The 26,743-nt window shown below is 35.3% G+C and overlaps 1 protein-coding gene across 2 annotated transcripts in view; it reads left to right on the top strand.

Moving 5' to 3' along the window:
- WDR70 (WD repeat domain 70) overlaps window positions 1-26,743 on the top strand; it is a 145,727-nt gene that overhangs the window by 82,841 nt on the left and 36,143 nt on the right. For both annotated transcript variants that reach the window (XM_086867640.1, XM_086867639.1), the window contains exons 10-11: window positions 6,565-6,739; window positions 26,099-26,198. In XM_086867640.1, the coding sequence (XP_086723766.1) occupies window positions 6,565-6,739; window positions 26,099-26,198 (275 nt within the window). The remainder of the gene's footprint in view (window positions 1-6,564; window positions 6,740-26,098; window positions 26,199-26,743) is intronic.

Genomic DNA, 26,743 nt, shown 5'->3' with positions numbered 1-26,743 from the left:
GATTTCATTAAAAACAAACTCTTTATGCCATAAGTTAGAGGTTATGTCAATAGGTATTCTACTTTGTCTTTATGGTATAACCTTTAAAGGGTCCCACAGACATACTGGTGGGTAACCCTTTGTGTCTGAATGACTGTCAGCAGTGATTGTATGTCATAACTCACTAGTAATTGCTGCTGCTGTTTTCCTTCCATGAACATGCTGCACAGCACTCCATTGGGTCTGAGTTCTTAGCCGAGCTAATATTCTTACAGTTATTTGTCTCCTCTTCTAATTTAGTTTTCCTCAAATGTTGCATATATTGGTCGTCAGCAGAATTCAGAATTCAGAACACCTACTCTCCATGCTCTCTCAGACATGCTTATGTGTCATTTTAACTTTGAGTTGGTTGAATTTTGGTTCCTTCACACTGGAGAATGGGAGCAGTTCCCATTCATTGTTATTATGTTTTAATCTACTCCATCCCAGTAATTAAGATTCAGCTGCTCTTGTGAATACAGATAGTGTACTTTGCACATTTGTACTTTGTACATACAAATGATGATAATTTCTCCTGTCAAAAAAAGGATACCCATTTAATTTGAAAATACGGAAGAATATGTTTTCACAGTTGCTTAGCTCATTTGCTTTGTATCGCATACTTCTTTTTTTTACTCTCTTAAATGTTTCTCTTTGGCTTTGTACATCTAGGGTTTATTGAAGTGACAGAAAAGTGGAATTGTTACCAATTACTAAGTTGTGTCCATATTTTTGGCAGTTCCTTCGATAGTTTCAAAGTTTCCTTTTCATAGTTTCCATATAGTTTTCATAGTTTCCTTTCATAAGTTTCCAAGTATGGAAAGTTTCTCCGGATTTCTCCACCTGTTGTGTATACAAACGTTTTCATTGCCTGGCAGGTGACTCAACCTTCCTTGGGTCCCATGTGCCCAACAGAAGAAGATTGTAACTTCTGCTGAGAGAGGGCAAAAAGAACACAGTATGAGTTTTCTTGCTGACATAATGTTGCACCTCCATATGCAAGAAGTACATCTTAATAGAACTTTGCAGCTATTTCTTAACTAACCTCTTTACATATTCTGCTTGTTGCAATTTTCCATTGTATCAAGAAGTCCTTTAATTTCATTCCCTTGTATATAAGTTTGTTTTATGTTATAAAAGAGATTTTAAAAAACCCTTACTGTAGGATCAGTTGCTTTTTTGTATATAAAAAGAGTCTTTAACACTTCAAAAATATATTTTCTATCACTGATTATTTGGTGTCATCTTGTACTGGCATGATCAATTCCACTGCCACTGTATTTGTATGATGATTTTGAAGTGTGTTACAGCTTTGCAACCTTATATTACACAGATAGGCACTATAATACATTGCAAAGGTGGGCACTATCATTAGTTTATAAGATGTACAGCATTAAGCCTAATCTGTGCTTTTAACAATAATGTACTCTTTGCTTCTTTTTTTATTTCAAGTGATAAAAGTACACTTATTTATTCAGAGTAGACTTAACATATTAAATGCTAATAACATTCAACATTGTGCAACAGTTTTCCAGTCCAGTAGAAATAGAGGAGGTGGGATGGACGAAAAAGCTTAGTGGAATTTGGCTGGTCTGGCTTTTGAAGTAAGCATTGGTTCACTTCTTGAATTTCAACAGATTGTATTAGGACAGTGTCTAGCTGACTCATGACAGAGAAATTTTCTGTGCTTGCAGTCTGGGAAATGCAGCTACATAACTATAATAATTTGTGTAATGCAGCGGCATTGCCAATAATTAATTTTATTAGAAATTTTAACTTAGCAATAAGAACATGAGAAAAAGGGAGAAAAAGAAAGGAAAAATATTTTCTGAGGAAAAAACCTGCCAAAGCCTCCACTTGAACCTCAGTAATTAAATTAGTTGTTTATTATGTGTCATTTAACTTCTCAGTGGTCACGAAAATATCCACAGTACCTTTCCAAAAGAACATTCCCCTCCTAATCTAAGTTGCTTTGAATTGCTCTTGGCAAATACAAGAACTTTACAAGATCACTTTTGCAAAATCTGTTTTGCAGATGTGGAAACCATCATTTAAAAAGTTAAATTTAAACATGTGTATGTGAAGCCTTTTTCATGGATATTTGAATTGAAAAGGAATTTGTGAAAGAGAAATCATAAATGTTGATGGGACTGCTTATCGTTCAATGTATTGAAACTTGATGTAATGAGCAAACAACAGTATATGTTAAAAGTATAGTTCAAAAAAATCCCTGTGTTTAGTTTTTACCAAAGAGCAAACTTTCATTAAATATAGTTTGTTTTCATGTGGGAAAAAAGACTCATTCAGGAAGTGTTTTTCTTTTGTTTTTACTTGAGTTCAAAAATACCTTGATTCTGCCTGTCAGCAGATAAATATTAATATTATACTTCTGCTAAGTGGTGCAACACAGAGCATAAAACAGTGCTATTGTTTCATCTCCCACTTTTTTACTTCTGAGGAGATACTCTTAGGAAGAGAGTTTTTTTGAACAAAATGAGTGTCCTGGAAATTATCTGATTGATGCAGGGTAAAAGTTTTTACTCATTTCAACACAAACAACGGACTGAGCTCAGAGAACTTAGGAAATGAAAACAGAACTTCTAAAATGTAATCTTATTTATTTTTTCATTATATCTGAGGAAGAGGAAATCGTTAAATGGTATGAAATATTTCAAAAGAAACCCCAGAGCTATAATTACATAATGTACCCTGAGTTGACTGTTATATGGTATGCTGATTGAGGGTCAGTAGCAGAAGGGGACACAATATACGGAAGCAGTCCATATATTTTTGCCGTATTGCCAGTTTAAAGATGTATTACCTGAAGTAAATTGTTTGGGTTTCTATGCTTCTTTACCTTTTTATCTCCTTTCCTTCTGACTACAATGGGAGGAGTTAGATGTTAGTCACAGTATCACAGGATGGTTTGGGTTGGAAGAGACTTAAGAGGTTGTCTAATTCCAAACTCCCCTCTCTTCCAGCCAAGTTCAGGGGTCCCACCCACTAGACCAGGTTGCTCAGATCCTTGGCCAAGCATATCTTGAACATTTCTAAGAATGTGACATCCACAACTTCTCTGGGCAACCTATGCCAGTGCCTTACATTGTCACAATAAAGGATTCATTCCTAGTATTGATCCTAAATCTCTCCTCCTTCAGTTTAAACTGTCCCCCTTGATGCTATCACTATCTGCTTGTGTAAAAATCACTTTCCTTCTTTTTTACAAGCTCCCTTTTAGTACCTGAAGTTGCTTTTGGTCCCCACAGAGCCTTCTCTTTTCCTGTCTGAGCAGACCCAGCTCTCTCATTTCCTCATAGGAATTGTGTTCCAGCCCCCTGATCCTCATTCTTGCTTCCTCTGGACTCATTCCAATTGTTTCATGTCTTTTTTATTCAGAGACCCAGCTCTGGATGCTCCAAGGGGGTCTCAGCAGAGCAGAACAGAGGGGCAGAATCCCCCTCCCTCCCCTGCTGCCCACGGGGCTCTGGATGCAGCCCAGGACACATTTTGCTCTGGGATGTGATTGCCATGGCCGGGGCATGTCCAGCCACAGGATCAGTTAGGTTGGAAAAGGCCTCTGGGATTGATTCTAGACTGTGGCCCAACACCACCATGGTCAGCCAGACCATGGCACTCAGTGCAATGTCCAGTCTTTCCTTAAACACCTCCAAGGATGGTGACTCTACCACCTCCTGGGGCAGCCCATTCCAGTGTCTAACCACCCTTTCTGTGAAGAGATTCTTCCTAATGTCCAGTGTAAACCTTCTTTCATTCCAGTCAAGGTATGTCTCCAGGGTTCTTCAGTGATCCCTGCTTCTAGTCTCTAACTGGTCTGAAGAAAAATATAAAACATACATAGTTTACAAATGACTCCTCATGTTTTAGTTGGTGGTGATTCAGTCAGAAACCATGCTAAGCTGAAATTTTGCACATAGTAGTATGAGATGTGTTTGCAATAAGATGGCCATTTTAAAATAAAAATAGGAAGTGTTTCCATAAAGAATAAAAATACTTTAAAAATCTTATGTGAAAGAAGACATTAAAGAGCTCAGTCTTAGCTCGAGAATTAAGGGCTCTCTGGGAATGACTGACAGATTTGTAACTAATATATAGGTGGTTTCTTAAAAAATATTTACTTCAGTAGAATTTTTTTTTCATTAGGTTCAGTAGCAGCAAGGCAGCAGCAAACACATGCTCAGTATGAAGACATTAAGAAAACACTGAGGGACTATTAAATATATACTATAGGCTATGTGGGCATTTTTGACAGGGCATGTAACTCATGTGTGGGAGTGTGGCCAACTGTCTGCAGCAGAAGCAACAGTTCAGAGAACTTGGATTTTTCAACTGACCTGCTTATATTACAGCTGATTTAGGGCTCATACTTCTTCAAATGGATTTTATAAGGAATAAGAGTATACAAGTGCATCTTCTTCCTTTACAGTGGAAAGGTAAAATGATAAAAAGGTTTGAGTATGTTCTTAGTGTAGCCAATTTCTGAGGTTTTGACAGGATATTGAGCCCTAAAAAGTGGAAACTGAAGGTTTAAAAAAAGTCATTCCATGCCAGCAGAAACAAAGAATTAGGATGGTAAAGGATTCTCAATAGATTGTTTCTGGAATTACATCTGAGATCCTTGTGAAGCATCTGGAATGAAAGGGGAAGGCAGGCTCTGAACTTCCCTGCACGTAACTGTGTTTACAGATGCACCATCTGAGAAGGGGTGTGCCAAGGCAGTGCTTGGGAACTTGCACTGTAAGAGAGGACAGAGCTTAACAGTAGGTGATGGACACCACTGAAGGAAGAAGAGAAGCTGAAGGTATAGGACAGTCAAATGAGATTTTGGAGGAATTGAATATTATGAAGGAAAAGGAATGGAAAAAGTCTCAAGTTTTGAGCAGATATCACAGTGGGAGAAAGTGTGAATGAAAGGCAGGAGACTGAGGTGGTTAACACACGGAGATGAAAAAGGGAATTTCAGAATCATGTATAATGGTTGAGGATGAAAGCAATTTTTGAAGATCTTCTAATCAACCTAATCATAATTGTGATATAGTGTTTCATTTAAAATAATAGCTAAAACCACCAAACAACAAACCATACAGAACCTCAAATCCAATCTAATCATCAAAACACTTGAATGTCTTATGCTATAGCTCCAAAAAGAGCAATGAAGTGGTGCCTTACAGACAGGAGATTTGAAGACTGGAAAATTAAACTAACCTTGACTTTATTATGGACAACAGGAGATGAATTCTACTTATTCATTCTAAGTTCCAGTTACCGGTTTCTCATTACTGTCATTAAATGTGCAATTAATTGTAACCTCTCTGAGGTATTTCCAGCTCATTTTCTTGTCTGTTTTGTTCTAGAATTATTTATAGGTCAGCTCTGTGGCCTGTCTGGTCTTGTAGCTCTGATGGAAGTTCCTAATGTTGTGCTGTGGTATCTTGTCTCATTGTGGAGAAAGGGCAGCCTCTGTTAAAGTTGTGTTTGCTTTGCTAGAGACCAGTGAATTATGTGCTGTTGGATCATAGGCAATGTTTGTATAGTCTAAACAAATGGGGTTGTCTTGAGAACCTTGAGACTTTTTCTTTCTAAATGAATGCTCTTCCTTGCTTTGCCAAATTCTGAAACTCTTCTCTGCATTAGATGCCAGAAGAGTTTTGAATTTTTATATGGAAAGACCTCAACATATTAAATGGACAGAAAACATTTGTATCTAAGACAGTTTAAAGGGTCCACCTGTATAGTGTTTTAGTTCTCTCTCATTTGGATGTTTTTCTGTATCTAAGGAACAGTGAAGATCCAGGCAGATAGTCTTTTTCCATTAGAAGGAGAAAGGATGTATTTGTTTTGCTAATAATGTGGGAAAAACTCAACTTGAAAAAACAATATTGCATAAATGAGTCTTTCTAAAATATCCGAAGAACACTTTTATAACAGAACTCTTAAGACCTTCAGGATTAGTGGAAGAGAACTACAATAAAATTACAATTAAAGTTTAAAATTACTTTAAAAAATGAAGTGTGAAGAATAACCAGCCAGTTAAAAGCAGAATATTCAGTTGTTGTTATGTCTGAATAGTTAAGAAATCTGTTTAAGTTATGGATTTGTATAAGCATTCCATGCCTATTTCCTGAAGTGTTCATTCATTGTAGAGAACTGAATACTTTCCTCTTCTTGATTTCCAGTGGCAGTGGAGATTATGTAGTACCTGTGTATTAAAATTTTTTTTCTTCAAATTTCTAAGTTATTGAAGTATTTTCATGAGAGTTTTGGGAAAAAGTGTTTTGGTTTGGGGTTTTTTTGTGTGTTTTAAAATTTTTTTTGAACTTCAGATGCATTTTAGTAAATATGATGTTTCTTACTTGAAAAGTTGTCCTCATATCTTAAATGCTATTTTGCCATTACAACTTAATTTGAACAATATTATGATATTATGCCATCTGTGCTGGAAAAGGTGTTTGGTGTTATCACAAGAAGAACTACTTTATATATATTAACGGTATCAAAAACAACTGTTTTTTTAAACTCTTTTTTCAGAACTGTGAGGACTTGGGATGTTAACAATGAAAAAAAGCACAAAAGTGTATTTAAGCCACGATCAGTTCAAGGTAAACGTGTGATTCCTACGACTTGCACATACAGCAGAGATGGGAAACTTATTGCAGCTGGTTGTCAAGATGGCTCAATCCAGATCTGGGACAGAAATATGAGTGTAAGTCCAGTTTTTGATAACAGTATATGCTTCTATTGTTTCAAGTGTAAATGTTGAAGCAGATAAAATCAGTTTTGGTACTTTTATATTTTTATTTATTTCCTCTCCTCTCCCCTCTGTCCTGAAAACCAAATAACTCATAGGCATGAGTTTCTTCTGCCTTTCACAACAGATCATTAAGTGGGCTACTACTAAGTTCAAAATTCTGGGAAAAGTCTTGGCAGTCTGTGTCAGAAAAAGTTGACCAAATATCTGTATCTAGATTATTATTCATTTAAGATGGAATGCTTGTGAGAAAAGCCGTAATTTCTTGTTGTTATATAATTTATTTGAGATATTGAATATATTGAGGAGTAGCTCTTAATACCTAAATCAGTCATTAATCCATGTAATAGGTAAGAGAAGAACAGCATCTAAATGGGTGAGGATATGGCCAATGCTGCACATTAAATGGCAAATGTTCTTATATTAGCTAATGCGTAAAAATTAACACTGAGTCAAACTTGAACCATTTATGTAAATGCATCGTGGTCAGAAAGAGAATGGAAACTATTTCAAACTTAGCAAAATTAGGAAATATTTCTGTTCATACTGAACTAAACAATTGATTTCCAGTAGTTAAGACTTGACCTGACAAGTATAATTCTTGCTACTAATTTATAATTTGAGGCTTAGAGCATTCAGTGCTCACTCTTGCTTTCTATAGTATAGCTTACAAACCAGTCCTGCTTCCAAGAATTTAATTTTATAATGTCAAGTGCAAATTCACCAGGCTAAGCTTAACTGCTTTGAAAAATAATCATCCTAGTAAATCATCCATGTCCTCTCTTTATGCCCATCTTATGCAAAGAAGATACAGTGGGATAAATACCAATGGCATGAATTGGAGGAGAAAATAGAAATAGGTTCAGTGAGGAAATGAGGCAAGAAGAGCAAGATCGTGAAACTGGTGTCATAAATCTTTGAAAGCTGTACAATTCCAGTAGGATGGTTTTGTGGAAGTAAAGCTGAACTAGTCTAGTACAGGTTACATGAGTCTGTTCAACTTCATATTTCAAAATATTTAATTTTAAAAAGGAAAACAGACAATCTGGGCAGCTTTTTACAAAGATTTAAAAAGATTTGATTGCTGGAGGCAGGAGGAAATGTATAGATTTAAAAGGAAAAGCAAGCCTGTGGATCATACTCAAAGTACAGCCTGTATTTCGGGATTGTAATCTATTTTTATTTCTGTTTTTATTTCCATTATAAACCTAGTAAAACTTCCTAATGGCACAAAGCTTGAGAATTCATCCTAAGTGTAAACTTGGTCTAACAGAATAATAAATTTTTCAGAGACTGGCTTTCATCACCTGTGTATGTTGTTTATTTTAACATATACAGTACTGAAATATTAAGGTTTCTGGTGTAGTTTTAACAATAGTGCTCTTGGTAGCCTGCTTTTTCATGTGCTTTTCCTTTTGAACTTTTCTGTGTCTGTAAGATGACATATTGCAATGCTGATTGAGTGCAGTTTAAGGTGATTATGAGTAATTTAAAGATATATCCTGTGCATTTTGTGCAATTTCCAATGGGTGACCCCAGTATAACAAGGAAAGACTGAAGTAATTTTGTAGTGGAAATTAAGTTTGTGGTGTTCTTGGGTTTGTATTTTTAATGTCTAAAGAATTTTTGTCTTTGTTAATTTCATTAAGAAGTGTGCAAGATTTTTGGGTAAAGGAGCAGGTAAACTGGATTTTTAGTGGTGTTCTTACCTAAGACTTCTGGTGTCCTGGAGATCCCTGTATACAGTTAGAATCAAGTGTTTCAAAAGGCATCTTGATTAAACAATTAGAAAAAGCTTTCATCTTATATTTGGGGATGGGGAAGGGATAAGAAAAAAAATTTCAAATGGAAAATGTGTTCATCATAACAATTAGAAAGAAGAGGATGAGTGACTGCTGTAGTGGAATCATGAAAGCACTTATTGGGCTGACAAGATACAGAGATGCTTGCAAAGGTGAACAAGAAAATGCTAAGTTAATACAAATCGATGCAGTTCTTGGGGGTACAAATTTTATGTGACACAGGAAAATGGGTAAAGCTGTCTAGGATAGAGGTGTGAGGGTTAAACTTCTTGAAGAAATATGTGGTAGAAATATTAACTTCTGATTTTGGAACAGAAAGGCTGTAATTCCCATACGGCAAATACCATTTGGTTCTGTTAAAACAAGAGAATAGCCGTATGTATATAGATTTTGCTGTGCTACAGTACAACTTACTTGCAGGTCAAAATTAAGAGAGCATTTGTGTTTATCTTAACAAGACTCTATTGAGTCAGTAGTAAAAGTCACTAGTGTTTGAAAGCAGAAATAATTGCCATGTTTTCTTATTCTTGATCAGTTTGGAATGATTCTGACATCATTATTTATCCTGTGTGCTTTGTCCATATGCAGCTGGAAGGAGATACTCAGGAAGGTGTTTAAAATGGACTGTAGCTTATTTGACTGTACTGGTATGACTGGGATGACCCAATAAAGGTCTGTTGTGACTGTCTGAATTTGATTTTGCTTTTGTGCAAGAATGTAAATGACATTTCAGCTCTGGTCTTGAGAGCCCAAACCACTGTTCCTGCATATGGTGGTAACAGCACAAATGAAATCCATGAAAATTGTCCATCCAGATTATGGCTCACACTGTGAGTGCCTGTCTCCTGGTTGTGTGTGAAGAGTTTTGGGTGCATTTTTTTTTGAGTACAAACCACTGTCAAACACAGCAGGGAGGAAGTTTCTGTTTTCTTGGGTGAAAATGTAAAGCCCCTGCTTTCCCACGGACAAAGGCTCATCGATGCAGCCCAGAATCACAGGTTTGGTCAGGTTGCAGTGGTCATCTGCTCCAACCTCCCTACTCAAGCAGGGCCATCCTAGAGCACAGGGCAGAGGATTGTGTACAGATCATTCTTGGATATCCCCACTGAGGGAGACTCCACATTCTCTCTGGGCAGTCTGTTCCAGTGCTAGGTCACTGCACTGTAAAGAAGTTCCTTCTCATGTTCAGGTGCATCAGTTCCTGCTCATGTTCAGGTGCATCAGTTCCTGCCTGTTGCCTTTTGTCCTATTAAAGTATGAAGCAGCAGTTCCAAGGCCAGAAGTGAATACCCCAATAGGAAATAGGGTCTGATGATGCCCTTTCCAACAGCAAAAGGGGCACTCAGAAGCAGGCACAATGGGGTAGTGTTGGTGGGAAGTCATTACTGTACCACTTTGCAGGACAGAAGCTACCCCATAAATCTCCTTTGCCACTGTAGTCATAGTATCTACACTGCTGGTATAGGTTTTTTTTTATTCTCTGCTTGTTATACCTGTCTTAAGGAATCATACCAATGTGTCAATCAAAGGCAAAGAAATAAAAAATGAACCTGTTGTGTGGTGGCATCCCCATCACCACAGATACATCACCTGTGTTGTACACTGCTTCACACTGTAGAACTTGGTCTAGAATGGTGTGATTAAATAATTTTTGATTTTTAATTGAGGAGGACAAGATCTTCTCTATGTCATGTTTTATCCATCCTGCTGAAGTCAAAGTAGCTGTTTGTTGTAAGTCATCTTCATCAGTTGTTTTTTTTCCCAAGCCACTTTTGAAACACTTCAGTATCTGCTTGCTTTTTTGTTTTGTTTTGGTTTGGTTTTTTGGGTTTTTTTTTGGTTTTTTTGTTATGTTGCTGTGCCTAGGGAGCGCTTTTGGTGTGTGATCAATTCACTTCTGACTAGTAATGATCACCATGAATGTTTCATTCAATTTTTTACTTCCACTCCTTTTTGGTATGATTCCAAATCTCCCAGCTGTGTGCAGTGAGAGTAAAAATACTTTTGGAACTTTCGGAGGAAGATTTTTTTTCTTAATTCATGACACTGACATTGGTAACTTGCTAGTGCTGAAGTTAGCCAAATGCATTCCAGCTCTGCCTTGCCTTTTTCCAAACTTCCTCAGTAGGATCATGATCCATTATAATCACCTGCCTTAGAGGATTTTTTTTGTTTTGTCATAAATCTGTGTTATTTTCTCACATATATTATTTTGTCAGTGCATGTTTTTTTCTTTAAGGTTCATGTACATGTGCATTTACAGTGCACATTAGCGGAGTGATCTGTCAGCATATTTGAAATATTATGAACACTGTCAACTTGGCTTAAAATAACAGCTTCAAAGGACATAAAAAATAACTTCCTTCAAACTTTGAATGAATAGTGGAAACAACAGTGTGAAATAGTCAATCATAACACAACACATTAGAACATTCTCAATTTAAATGTTCTGAGATGTGGAGAAAAGTGTCTGGCGAATACAGAGAGTTGAAGAGCATTAGTGGTCAAAAATAAGATAGGACCTTGAAAATTGCTGGTTCACAGGGCAGTGCAGTTATACAACTAGTTAAACAGCGAAGTTTACCTGTAGTTCATATAAGTTCAAATTCCTCATCTTGCCTGTGCTTGCCCATCCAGAGCTTTTTGCAAGCCTGCGGTTGTTCATATTTCTGAACAAACTGATCCACGGAGTCAATCTTTAGCATCTAGAATGCAGAGTGTCTTGCCATCAGTAAACCTTTTTGTGCCTGATTTTCCTGTCCAGAAATGGGAGACACTCATTCATAATAATGGGGAAAGACTGAAGTAATTTTTGAAACAAATTGTGAGTTAAAATTGAAATCTCTTCAATGAGCAGAAAACCTCCCCTCATTTTCCACAATAAGCAGGAAAGGATTAAAAAATAAGATTAGTTACAAATAGGCTTTTTTAGGGTAAAAAGCTGGACTGCTTAGTTAGCCTTCCTTAATCTTTTAAAACACCTGATGAGGCTACCTGTTGCACAGATTTTCTCCTTGAACTTTTCCTGGGTGTGTTCAGCACAGGAGTGCATAAACAAGTTCTCTGTGTATGACAGGCTGAATCATGTTTCACAATTTCACACATCACCTATTTTATGGTATATCATGGCAGCTGTGATACAGAAATGTTAATAAGGATGTAGGAGAGGCAGAGTTTGCAAGAAAAGTGGTCATGTCTTTTAAATGCCTTTGAGAAAATAGCCTGTATCCTCAAAATCTTGTCTGTTTTTTTTCTAGCATTTCTAAATTTGAGTAGTTTTTATAAGCTTTTACTTATCTACTGGCTGCACTGTAAGTAGTAAAGAATTAGTCTTGACAGATACCTCTGTAATAGGTTTGTCTTGTACATCTGTAATAGGTTTATTTTTTTATATAGTGCAAATCTGAACATGAAAGATACAGTGTTTTGTGATTTTCACATAATTCTCATTAAGAAAATTGATTCAGTACTCAAGGAAATATTTTTATAGTGAGTGATTAACCTCTATGTTTTTACTTTCTTGTTTCATAGAAGACTTAGCTGTAGGTTTAACTCCATTCTTCAGCTCAGAAACGAGCATTTAATACAATATTGCCAAGTTACTGCTTTGCTAGCATTTTCTTTTCCCCTGGTTTTAAAACCTTACTCTGGTTTTAAATTGCTAGAATAATTTATGTATTTTGATCAGTTTAAATTACTTAGCTAAAGCTCAAAGTGGTCCTGCAGAACTTAAAATTCACAATGATATTGAATTTAAACCGTATAATAAGGTACTACCTACATGAATATTCCCAAAAGTGGTGTGATCAAGTGGTAATCCCAATAAGCTGTTTTCCACACGCCCTTAAGCCACCTTATCCTTAAAATATAAGGGAAGGAAAAGTGGAATGTCGCAGTATGCCCTGAAATGAAACAGATCTGAGCTCTGTACATTTTAATTACAAATAGTCATGTTAAAACTATTTTCCAAATAATTGCATGATTTATAGATGTAAGATAAATACATTTCTATATTTAGTGATGGTTTGCTTTGAAAAGGTTTCTGTAAGCTTTAGTTTTGTGGTGTGCTGTTGGAAGTTTTAAGGTAGAGTTTTTAGAGACTAAAGGTTTCACAAGTACTGGAGCCATTTTGAAAAAATACTGTACAACTAAAGACCCAGATTTAGATGAAAAATTATTATGTGAGATTATTTTTTATTTATTTATTTATTTATTTATTTTTTATGGGGATCCAAGTCCAAATTTTATTTGGAAATTTTATTTGGAAATTTTTTTTGCAAACTTCATTTTGGTGCTAAGATGATTTTTACAGCTGATGCTGCTAAGACTGAGTAATCAAAACTAGTGTAAGATCTGAGACTTGCTGTTAATATTTTCCCATAAATTGGAAGGTCGTTTGAGGGTATTTATACCCATGTGTTAGGAAGTCAAGGTTGTTGAATCTTTGCACAGATACAGGATTCATTTTGCATATGCTGACATACAGAAGACATGGCTGTCAGGAATTAATTCCTGGAATGTCTTAATGTCTGTCCACTAGAAAACTTTACTATACATATGCCTTTTTAGATGCAGTTCCTACCAGTTCATTGTGTGTCTTTGGCATATTGTCCATCCCAGCATTAGAGACTTATGCTTTTTTCACACCAGCTAAGTTTTACTAATATCTTTTCACCATGGAATATTCACTTATCTATTTGGATGATTTTTTTATGTATAGAATTTGATGTTTATATTGATATCTCTACAGCATTAAAAATACTCCAGTGAAATGTCAATATTTAATAGAAGTAGTTTACAATGACTGTTCTTAAATTTGCTGAATATCACTACTACAGCTAAACAGCAGGGAAATCTTCCAGTTTCCCCCAAGTATGTAACATGCTTTGTGCTTTGAAGAGGGCAGTCTGGCTACATCTGGAAATTTCTTGTGTAAATACAAGATGAAGGATATCCAAATATACTATATTCCCCTTTCAAACTTAAGGTAAGTTTTCCATATCCATAATATTCCACCCTTTCATTCCACATGTATATGTGCCAGACCTCTGTTCCAGAAACTGGAAATCACACACAAGCTTGCCAGCAGCAAATATTAACAGATTCATATATTATTCCTTTTTGTATACGTCTGGGTTAGCCAGTACATCACTATCTGTACCCTGAAGCCAGCCACAGTAAAGAGTCTGACAATCATATGCTGAGATAAAATGTACCCTGCTGTATTTCTAAGTGCATTTCTTTCTTACGTAATAAACAGTTTATAGTTAAGAACTATCTAAATGTTTGCACTATCTAATACAGTGATGAAAGGCAATTCTAAATTGTGAAGTCTGTCACAGCCCAATGAAAATAGGTTAAAGGGTTTCACTTTGGATTCATGTATGGTTAAAGGAAAAAGGCTTATCCCACAAGGATTATAATGTATCTCTCTTCGGTTTATTATTTGGAAAACTGAAAGCAGAACTTACAGAAATAATGTCAAAATTGCAACTTGAGAAGAATAGGCATTATAGCAACATGATTTGCTTTATTAATATTGTTGTGCTATTAACAAAACATAAATTATGTGACAGAAATAGGTGAAATAATGAAAAATAATGGAAGAAGATAAAAGAGCCTTCTTGAGATAACTTTGTTGGAGAAAATTTTCCTTTTTTGCAGAGGCAAAAACTGGAAAATACAAATACTACATTCTGATCGAACAAGAAGTAAGCTCCAGAGTAGTTTGGCTTATCAGAGAAATGGCTTTCAGTTACTGTAGTATATGCATTGCTCAAGCAAGATGAAAACTTCAGTGGTCTAGGGTCTGATAGGGTTTGTAAATTATGACTGTTGTGCTTGATGTGCATATTAGGAAGTTAGTTTTGCCTCCAAATGTATCTCACTGTTTTTCATAGTAGGTCACTATTTCTTGAAGCTTGTGAGGAGATGAACAGCAGGATTATACTGTGAATTTCCTAAAAGCAATGAAAAGTGCATTTCTGTGCAACTCTCGGTCATTAAGTTTGCTTTATTAGAGAAGCCAAAGACTCCCACATTTTAAAATATTTAACAAAAGGAAAACTGTTACAGCTTGAACAAATGAATTACAGCCATAAGAGGTGGGAAGTGGCTTCTGAGCCATGGAGCATACAGGTTTGCAGGAGATAAGTTATACTGAGGCATAGCTTTTGTATGTAACATTAGGTTACATCCATTTAACTCAGGAAGTTTGATAAAGAACCATCTTTTCTCTACAGAAAGAACAATTGATTCATAGTTATATCATTAAAAGGTGCATTTCTGTGGAGATAACAGTTTAAATAATTGGCCATAATATACTAGACCAATTCCTAAAGAATGTAATTTCAAAGTTCTTCTTAACTTTAATTGAAAATATTTGAATGGCATTTTTAGAGAATTTATAGTAAGATTATAAGCCAAACAAGTTATTTTTTTATCCACAATTAACAATGAGAAGATAATCTGCACAGCTAAAACATATCTTGGCAGCAGGTACAGAACTAAACCAATCATATGGAATTAAAAATATTTGTAATTATATTCTGTAAGACATTATTTTGTAAGACAGCTTCAGTGACAGCTTCAAGTTTCTTGCAACTTTTGGTATAATCTTGTAATTAAAACCTGATTGAATATATGTGAGGCTTTCTTCATAAGTAAGCAAAACTACTTCCAGTGCAAAATATTTTAAAATAAAGGGGTTTTCTTCATGATCTCCCTATTTCCTAAAGTTTGTTTTCAACAGATGTTAGTGCTAAACAGTTAGCAGAGAGGGTGGTGAAATAGGTGAAGCATTGTCCAGCTGTGTTTTATTTAATGTATGACTGCAATGATACTACACAGACTGAAATCAGATACATCTATGAAACAGCTGCTTTCCTTAAACCAAGTTCTAAATTTCTCATGAGATAGAGAACTAGACTTGGAGTTGGATAACTACCTATGTGTTTCATGCATTATGCTTAAATACATATACAATGTGTCTAAGTATGTCCAGAGACTTATAATGACATTCTAGTTCAATAGACTTTCTGAATGTGTATAATCATTTTAAGCAGTAATTTAAATAATGTATTCTTAGATATTTCAACATGTGTAATTTTCATTTAGATTAAGCAGTATGTGGAGTTTTAAAAAAAATTCCTTTGTGGTTACTATTTCTTGCGCTGTGTGCATGTGCCACTTTGAGATTTGGCTTGTGACTGTTTTGTGCTCAAAGAAGTCACCCATAATCACCACTACATTTTATTTTATATTTAGTGCATTTTGTAAAGGTTGGGATAGGATGGCCAAATTATAAAGTACCATGCAAATTCATATACAAAGAGATATTTTCTCTAAAAACTCTTAAGTCATTGGATAACCATGGATTCTGTGTTTTTACAAATACTAGGAGCTCCTCAAGAATGTAGCTGCTGTGATCAATGTGTTCCCTGCTGTGAGAACATAAATGTCATCCTGGTTCACTAGCTTGCTTTTTGTCCTCACCATTATGCAGTTCTGTGGTCTCACCTGGAGAGTCCAAGATCTGTAAACAAACTTCATCCTGTTGAGGCCATCAGAATTCACTGTGCAGACATTTAGACTCTGTTTCACCAGGGCTCACAAGAGCAGAACAAGGACAGGTAGGACAAGTCCTTACCCTTGTGACAGGAGTACTAGCATGTATTCAAGACTGCCTTCAAGAGCCTGAGTGATTTTTCAGAAGTAGGGACACCTGTTGCAGTCAACAGAAAGCACTGCATTGCAGGATTGGCTTGTTGCTTGTCACAAATGTGAAAATGCCTGCTTGATTTCAATACTTGATGTGTTGAGTTGTATTGCCAAACTGGGTAGGAGTTGGCAGAGGTGTAGGAATGTTTTCTGTATTCCAGACAGGTCAGTGTGGTTTCTTGGCTGTTGCATTAAGGTGGGAGGGCAAGGTAGGGCTGCAGTAATGTGTGATGCTGTCTGTCTGCACGTGTAAAACAAACTTCAGTTCTGACTTCCTTCCTAACCAAAGGTGGCTATACAGAAAATGAATCCTCCAGTGTCAAGCTGGTACGAGGTTTACACTTGGAAATGAAAACAAGGCAATATGCAAACTCGGTTACTATTAGTCTCCCACCTCCCTTTTGTTTTTTTAAGTAATTTTTTACCTTATAACTTACTGTATGTCCAAATGTGTTGCAGGAAATGGAGTGGTGGTTTTCTTTGGTTTGGTTTTGGTTTGTTTTTTGGGTTTTTTTTATGAGAAAAACACAGATGTGCTTGCAGATTAAATGAATGATCTGTAATTGCTGTAATTGAAAGACTGTGTATTCAATTCATTGGTGAAAAACAGCTGTTAAAAAAATGAAAATGAGGCAAGAGTGGACCCCTTAAAGTAAAGAACCATTATCAAACAAAGAGGGGAAACACATTAAAGTAATGGTACTGGCAGTGGTTATTGTATGGATTTATTACAGTATGTTTTACGATGTGTGACAGAAAAGAGATGACACATTGGGATGCATATAACAACATTTTTCTTATGATGAATGGTTATAGGAGGTAAGATCTTCCAGGGAAATTGAGAAGATACGGTATCCATGTAAGAAAATCAGGAAGAGCTTTCATCGTGTTGAATTTGTGTTGCCAGCTAAACATTCACAGAGAGATGTCAAGGTGAACTGAGATATTCAGCAGAGACACAATGATGTACCCTTTTTTGGAAGGCAGATTAATGGTGTGAAAATATGGGGAGTCATGGTTGTGAATAAGGTCTGTAAAACTGTAGAGTGAGACATTCAGTGACCAAGGGGACTGAGTAGCAGTGAACATCCAGGGAAACTGAATGGTAATCATGTACCAGAGAGAATAGTGGACAAGGGAGCCAACATGTAGATGGCATGCAGGAGATACTGGACTTCATAAAACAGTGAAGAAGTGGGACAGAAAATAGACACTTTTTCCCCAAAGTTGATGACAGTAAGGGTGGGGTAGGATCCCATGTTGAATTTGTCACGGATAATCCTGAGACTCAGGAGGGAATTTAAGTAGCATTCTCAAATGGAATATAGTGGAATTGGTAAGGAGTGAGGGTGGAGGAGAAGGCAGTACTGGAGGAAAAGGCAAGAGAGAGAGAAAGGGGGGAACATAAAGCTATTTGGGGAAAAGTGGGTAATGTAAATAAGGTTTTGAGATACATGAATTGGTGCTTGTGAAATTTGTATTTCCCTGTCCCATTGCTGGTGGAGAAGACATACAAAGTTGCTGGTTGTAGATGTGAAATATTGTGCTGAAGTGAAACTAGGAGGCTAGAATGAGAAAATATATGAGAAAAAAAGGAATCTTTTTTTTGGATGGAAGAGAATTCTTGGGATGCTAGTGGTCAAAGAGAATTGCAGTGGAAAGAAGTACTACATCATGGAAATAGAAAAAGAATAAGAAAGAAGGGTTTGAAGCAAATAGCAAGCATTAATGGTAGAGAAGAAGGCTACTTACAGAATGAAAAATTCTATAACAGTTCTCAATTCACAGAGACAGATTTTCATGGAAATACTGCAGACTGTTTGAAGGACTCTTAGATATCAATTTGGACATCTTCATATTTCCATACCTTTAATAAACATCTTATTATTCATCTTATTATTTACATTACATGAGACAGAAGGGATTAATTGAGTCAAGGATTTTAATTGCAAAGAAAAAAGTAGTCTTTTCTCTCATACTTAAAATAACAAAATATTTCAATGTCTGTTAAAAAAGAAAGCTAATTTTAAAAGTGATCCATGTTTGAAATTTAATCAGAAATTGCATTATAGAATAGCAAGCACCTTTAAAAGGTATTACAAGCTTTTTCACTGTATCTAATGCTTAGGTGCTTCATTGCTGCTCTGAAAGCTAACCTGGAACATTGTTCTGTTAGTGTAAACCACTCAAAACAATTTTTGAAATTTTTTTCCTGCTTTGCCAGTTTTTTTGCTTGCAAGTGTGGGGGGGGGTTTATTTGTTTGCTTCTTTAGCCAGCCAAATATATAAAATTATTGTGAGAAAAAAGCAACATCAAAGAAGGAACCATGGAATTGTGATAAGAATACTGCTTGAAAAGAAAATGAAGTTTACTTGAGAATGCTCATTTTATTGCTGATGTACATGAGAAAAAATACCACTTACCCTTTGACTGAGGTGTTCTTCCATCTTTGTTGTTCCATCTGAATGAATAAAACCAAAGCCATAGTTTTTAAAAATTATGTATTTTTAAATAACATGCATAGATATTATGACATGATGGTTTACAGTGCATTTTTATCAGGAAAAAAAATCATATGGAAGAAAGAATAGCTTGCTATGTTACAAGAAGTTTAGTGAAAATGCTTTAATCTCTTAGAGAAATACACCCATCCTCTTAGAATATACATGTGCTAGCTACTATTTCTAGCAAGCAAATAGTTCTATTAAACCAACTTTGATAACTCACTGCAAATTACACCTTTTTGGCTCAAGGGAGTACTGAACCAGAAATGTTAACTTCATGTAGATTTTTGTGTATTTTTGGTCATACTTCTCACTATTTACACTGTTCCTCTATTAGACTACAGAAGTGGTTTAAGCTTTGGGGACACTGAAATAGTATGAGAAATTATATTGAATATTTGGGAATAAGCTGAGAATAAGTCTGTCATAGTTGCATTTGATGACAACTTAGTAGCTTCTTCATAATTTCTTTTCTGCTTATATTTCTCTTTATTGCCAGAAGGCCAAAAGCTACTTTTAAATGATATGAAACATGCAGTGTTGGCATAGATGAGTTTGAAGAAATCTGTGGATTTTCAGTGGAGTTCTAGTGTATCTTAGCTGAATCTTTAATAAGATTTTTACAGAATAACATTGATCACACTTGATTGTTTTCTGGAAAGCAAAGAAGCCTTCAACAGCTGGGCAAGTCTAAGACTGATTAATTTAATTTCAAGAGAGGCCAAAAGAGTAGTGTTTTTGTTTTTTTTTTTTTTTATTTAAAAAAGTCATATTTATGATAGTATGAAGGAGGAAAAAAGGAAAATTTTCTTGGATGAGATGGGTTAGATAAGTTATGAAAAGGTACAGAAGAAAGTTTCTTTTACACCCTTGTGTGTTTTTCTTACACAGTGTAAAAAATCCCCAAAATAAGCCAACTGAATAATTTCCAAAAGCTATTTTTATTAGTAATATTTATCATTTTTGTGGCCAAGATAGGTTATTTTCTCAAATGCAAAATTTGACTGTGCAGCCAAACATTCAGCTGGGTTTCATTTTCAAACCTTTAGGCAAATATTTAGCAATGCTGTTAAGAAGCCATCTTTCTAAAATGGGTTCCTGAAATATTTCTTGATGAATAAGCTTAAACAAAAAGAAATTGTTTTAGTGGTCAGCAGTATTCTTAGAAATTGAATGTTCTTCCTGGTGAAGGAAGCATGGGCAGGTAGGAAGGACTTTTTTATCACTTTACAATGGATCAGAGGTATCTCTCTAGGACAGGCCAGCCTGCTTGCTTTCTTGTTTTGCCTAAACTCATACATGGTCAAATATATCAGGTGGCTTTCCTCACTGCCTTCTGCATAAATGTTTTAATTTTTTTTTTTAAATAGAAATCAAGTTTTTTGTATCAATTGCAATTAAGAAAACACTAAATAATTTTTCACCTTGACTGGCTACATCACTGTATGACTTTACTTTTTAGACTACTCTTTTCCATACCTTCCAAGCATTTTCTGACTAAGTATTTCATATTTGTGTTTTCATTTTCATTCAGAATTGCATAATATAATGGATGATTCATTGAAGATTCCATAAATTTAAAAATATTTGTACACCTTATTTTTTTTTATTTTTATTTTTTTTTTCCCTCCTGGTTATGTAGGTTTTTCATTGCAATGTAGCTGCTCAGGAAAAACTACAGAATATTTGGGAAAAAAAAAAAAAAAAAAAGCCAAATCTTTCATGGGTTCAGTAAATGCAAATAACTAAGTAAGCTTCTCAATGAAATACATGTGAGAGACTACTGAAGGGTGTTGAACCACTGCTGAGTGTGAGAGATAAAGAAATCGTGAATACTTGTCACCCAGAAAAAAGGCCTTATTTGCAACAGATGAGAATATAGTGAAATAATCTTATTTACAGTACAGTTAAATACAATTGTCAGTCAGATGCCCTGGTTATGGCAAGTAAGGTTAGACTACTGTATTCATAATTGATTAATTAGGATTGAGAGAAAAAGAGTATTTCAGGTCTGCTAATTATATGTGTAGATGTCACTGAGTTAGAAAGTCACAGAGAAGAGGAAATCATGTAGGAGTGTAATCATGTAAACAGTAAAACCTCAGATTTCACAAGTTAATCTTGTTTTGCATCAGTGTGCTCATTACTGAAACAGCATCCATTTCTACATCACGGGAAGTGGTATTGAAGAGCTGTCACATAAATTGAAAGCCTGGGGATCATGTTTACAGAGACTTAAGGAAAGCATCTGATATAGCCTGCAACTGCCTGGTCTGGGAAATATTGAGAAATTCCTGAATTCAGCTGACATATGTAAACCTGACAATTTTTAATTGATGCACTAAACCCAGAAAGTACACTTAAATTCCTTTTGTGGATTATAATTGAGAAGAAAAGAGTTATGCTGCCTTCCATAGAGGTGGCTGAAGGGGGGATGGGTAACTAGACATTTGGAGAGTGTAACTCATGCCTTGGGAACCTGTCTGTCTCTGATGGGATCACTTTCAACAAAGACCCAGACAGCTTTGGTCAGTTGTGACTAAAAAGGAGATTTCTGGTTTGTTTGTATTCTTCTTGCAGCTTTGTATCTCATGTGACCTTAGCCTGTCTGATGATAATATGTCATCTTGGAAAGCTTTAACATTTGTAAAAAATTACAATTTTTGCAGTTTGATATTGTCAGTGTGAGCTGTTTTGTTTTGCTATAAGTATCTTAGGTGAAAAGACCCACTTAAAAACTCAAGTAGCTGTACAGGGCTTGGGACCTGCTTATCAAACAGCTCTGCTGAACTAGTTCTGCCCTTCTTGTCTAATGTTTGAAACCAGCATAAATTTCAATTGTGGTTGTATGGTTGTGTTCACACTAATAAATAAGTAGTATTTTGCTATACATCTGTAAAACAGAGAAGGATTGATATAGGCATCTTTGTAGGTCTCACTTTCCCCGAGGCCTGCCCTAATTTACTGCCTTTGCTTTAAAAAAAATAAAAATCTAGAAGCTGTTAGGAATAAGAAGGTAGAAGAATGTCTTGACTAGGACATTCAATGTTTCTTTAAAAGAAAAGTGGGGGCACAGAATGTGAGAAGCATTATGAAATTGGGAAAGTGCCAGCTTACTGTGAAATATTCTGTGTATCCCAGAAACAATGCGGAAAGTTTAAAAATTCCATCCATTAAACATATTGTTATTTTTCTCATGGATGTGGTTTGGATTTGTGAGGTGAACAAACTGAGTACGTCTGTCTTTTTGCTAGAAAAAGTTTAATTGAGTGTTTTGGAGCAGGAGATCAGTTGTGGGATGCAGAGCTGTAGCCATGTGGCTCTGTACATCACTCTTTTGTGATAAACTGTTTGTGTGGGCACTGTCGTCTTCACTTCCTGTATGGGTGCTCCTGAGTCCATACAGGTTTCTGTACAAGGGATACTCATTGCTGATGCTCCTTCAGTCATGTACCTTTGCTTGTACCCCAACTCCTTCCCAATCCATTCTCGTGTTTCCTTTTCTCTTCTGGCTCTCATTCTCTCTGAGGACTGTAGCAATATTGCAAACCCTAACATTTATCTGTTATTTTTTGGTTTTTTTGATACATGCAACTATGTCCTTTCTCACATGTGCTTCATGTTTTATGCCTGTCATCTCATTTTGCACACAAGTACAGTCAGCTGTAATTGCTTAACAAAAACATACGTGCTAATACAAAGTTAGGAGGAAAGTGCTTACATTGCTGGAGTTATTTGTTAGAAAACCTTTAAAGAAGTTGCAGAAGCTAGTGGTTTACTGCAGAATTTGCTGAAGTAATTAAACCTTTAAAAAATGTTAAGGACTGATGAACTTGTCAAATTTTGTGTGGCACATGACTATTACTTCGTAATAGCAGGCACCTCTGCAACAAAAGGAGAAGGGTAATGAAGGAGATACGTAGATACACTTTGCCCTAATTATCTTGACATCTTTATCTTATGTTTCAACGCTCTCCCTTTCTCTTCTTGAATCAAATTTTTGAATTGCGTACACTGGTTCTGTTTTTTCATGTCTTTCCAGCTAGAAACGTTGTGATAACATTTTTTTTTGCTAATGATTTGTTGGCAAGATTAGATGTCTGTTAGAAATATTAAGAGGTCAGAGGCCAAAAACATTATTTTCTTTGAAAACTGGAATGAATGTTTGCCAGTAAATGTAAAAACTTCTTTTCAACCTTCAATCATTTTAGAATATTTGATTTAGTATTACAATTCAGGGTTATATTCCTTTGCAGAATAATATATGGAGGGCAAGCTTGCAGAGCTCAAAGTTAGGAAAACAATCTTTTTACTGGTAAACTGAGCAAATTTATTTCTAAAGACAAGTAGAATTGCTGATGCAATCTTATTATCCCTTTCAGTCAAGCCTAGTTTTACATGAAATCCTAAAGCATTGAAGCTGGATAGAGCTGGACCAAATTTATTGTTTTGTTTTCATTTTTGTCATTAAGAGGCAAATGGTGTCTGTCTTTGACATCTATATGTTGCTGTTTTCATTCCTCAGTGAGACAGTTGAAAAAAGGGCAGACTGGTCAGAGTGTAGGTACTTCACTGAAAAGGTTCCATAGTACATGATGTGAAATCAAAAAGTCACTGCAGTTGGAAAAGACCCTTAAGAGCATTGAGTCCCACTGCTTATAAGCTTATATACTACCTTAACTCTGCTGAGCCTACCTCTAAACCATGTCCCCAAGCACCATATTGGCACGTCTATGAAATACATCCAGGCATGGTGACTCAACCACTTCCTAGGAAGCCTGTTCCAATGCTCCACTGTTCTTTACGCAAAGAGATTTTTCCTAATATACCATATAAACCTCTCCTGACACAGCTTGGGGCCAATTTAAGATGAGTTAATTCCTGAAAGATATGATTTAGGTATTATTAATGGATTCACAAATAAATGCTAAATAAAATCAGTATCTTTGACCGTAGGAAAATAACACAAATTCTGAACTTTTATGTGATTTGCTATCTATCTATAGATGTTTAGGGTTTTTAATTGTAAAACATAAAAGAAAAGGCATCTGTTGGACCCCAGATCTCTTTCTGGGTTTTAATTTGAATCCAACACAAAATAAGAGGAAAGGATTTCAGATTGAGGGTGAAATGAAAGGAAAAAACCCCATACCCAACGTTGAGTTGGGCAGCAGAGTGAAAAAAACAGTATTTTAATATATGTATGTCAATGTGACATTGCCTGGAGTAATGGGAATGTTGTAGAGCCCAAATGAAGTTTTTTCAAATTTCTTTGAATTAATTAAATATTGTAATGTAATCTTTCTGACATTTTTAAAATGCGAATATTAACCATTTATGATGTTTTTTGAAAGTGTCCATGGTATTTCTTAGACAAAAAATACATCATTTTAATTGCTTGTTAATATTTAACAAATACTACAGAAAATTTATTTTCAGATAGCCAATTCACATTTTGCTCCTTACATGTTCCTACATACTTGGAAAAATTTATGCAATTGGATGCACAAAATACGTTTTTTTTAGTATTAATAAACACTGCCACCAAAGACAAACAGTTATAAACTGCAGTCTGGTCTTAGACTACAGGGTATGCATAATTGGATGGAAGTGACATTAATTTCAAAACAGTTAGTATGGCCAAGTGTAGGCCATTGCATTTGTTGCTCAAATACTGTAAGAAGTATGTTGTTGGTATTTGAAGTCCCCCTTTGTAAGAGTCATTTGTGGAGGGAATGCCTCACATGACTCCTCTCAATGACTGACTAAATCTGCACATTAAAATAAGCTTGCAATAATTATTAATGTCATCACACAAGGATTTTCTAGCTTTTGAACCAAATTTAGAACAACTATTCTTAAGAATAAACAACATTAATTACTTTACTAATTCGTGTCTCTTACTTCCAAAATAGCCCATTAAATGAGCTTTGGTAAGGTGTATAATCAAAAATAAGAAGATAAATGAACTGAGGATTCCTGTGCAAGATTAAATCAGTTAGTGTGATTGCATTTCATAAGCAAATTCTCCTTTTTTATTCTTTAGAATTGCATCTCTTTTAATACATAGTTTGGATAGAAATCACTGAGCAGCAGGTCATTGTTTGTTCTCTTACTGTTCAGGATGGGATTCTAGGTCTGATTTTGCTGCGTGTTGTTCAACACCCCCTCTGTCCCCCCCAAAAAAGATATGCATGATTTTTGTTTTGCTCATCACTACCATAAATAAAGGATTTCAAAGTCACTAATCTGCCATCTTCTCCTCTGTGTTTTAATCCTCATTTTACAGAGGGAAAGATGAGATACAGTTGCACTGCAAACCTTTAAGTCTTGAATGATGAATTTTACAACTATATGAATTAGCTTTCTTTTATGTAAAGAGGGCAAATGAGACGCATAGTTATCTAGGTATTAAAAAAGGAATCCACCTGTCTCAAATTCCTTTGTCTCTGTTTCTATATTCTCCCTTTTTCTTTTCCTGTGTATCCACTTCCTGTCTTGGAATCTTAGCTGGTTTTGATTGGGAAGTGGGACAGCTTGGTTTGACAAGACCATTAAAATTTAATTTGAGGTTCCTTCCTTATTAGTACAATTTTTAGATATTTTACTTTTTAATGACTTAATAAATAAGAAGTCATCTCCACAGAAGAACAAAATGTGAACTTGAAGGTGATTTCAACCTTTCTTTAGGATTATCAGCAAAATAGAAATAATTAAAATAAAACATACATCATTCCCATACTTGAATTTTATTGTACCTAAATGCAACACAACCTCAAAATACCTGAACTTTGTTCTATTAATTCTGTCAGGGATTAAATTTGGCAAAAGTAAATTCTTCCAGTCCTTTTCAGTCCTTTCCAAAGTATGTATATTGTATTTTGGTAGTTTTAGAAACTAAAAGCCTGCTTAGGAGAGTGTTGAAAATTGTCTTGGAATGTATTTTTATCTTAACCAGGCATAACTACCTTTGTTCAGCGCTGGTGGGAGTTTTCCAAGAGCACTGATGCGCTGATGTAAATCTGTACTGTATAATTAAACCTATGAATTCAAGTCTTGCATTCAAGCTCTTGTTATGAAAGCATATTCTGAAACAAATATAGTATTTTTAAAAGTCTGTTGGAAATACTTAGCTAGTGTACCTCCTAAAAATGCAGGGGTTTCTGTTTAGAAAAAGGAATAGCAGCAGAGCACATGCTATGGGGTAATGTTTGTCCCATTTCTTTAATTTGTAATTTGATTTGTAATTGTAATTTATTTTGTAATGTTTTGTTTGTTTGGCAAACAGGTACATACAAAGTTCCACTGCAGGCAAGCCCATGCTTCAGGGACTGACACTTCATGTTTGACATTTTCCTATGATGGCACTGTCCTTGCCAGCCGAGGAGGTAGGTGATTGAAAGAACCCTATGACATGTTGAATGTAAGATGGTTCTAATGAAATCAAATGGTTCATTAAACAAACCGATCACATAATTCTTAGATGTAATTGTTTGTGGTGGAGATAAGGTAGTAAAATCAGATACTAGTTATTAAAGAGTTTCACAATTTACTACTTTTATTTAATACACCATGCAATACTATGTTCCTGAAAGAGCATTTTACAGCAGTTAAGAAATATTTTAAGATAACTTTCCTGATTATATTACACAGTTTCTGATATTTGTTTTTATCTAGCCGTAGTAATACACTGAAAAAAATCATCAGCTTAATTAAAAATAGAACAAGTCCAGTTTTGTTGCTTAGTTCTTCCATGGAAGATTAGTGCCTCTCAGTAACACTATCTCTGTTCTGGAGGTATTAATTCTTCATACAATTTTCTTAGGCAATGTAATTTTCTGTCTTAATTGGAATTTTTATCTAATCTGTATTAAAAACATCAAAAGTTGGTGACTGGAATTTACTTTCCACGATACACTTGAATGGCAAAAGA

Source organism: Cyanistes caeruleus, chromosome Z (assembly GCF_971803275.1).
Source record: "Cyanistes caeruleus chromosome Z, bCyaCae1.hap1.1, whole genome shotgun sequence".
NCBI classification, from domain to species: Eukaryota; Metazoa; Chordata; class Aves; order Passeriformes; family Paridae; genus Cyanistes; species Cyanistes caeruleus.
Note: the sequence above shows the minus strand (reverse complement) of the source record. Positions and strands in the feature narration are given on the sequence as shown.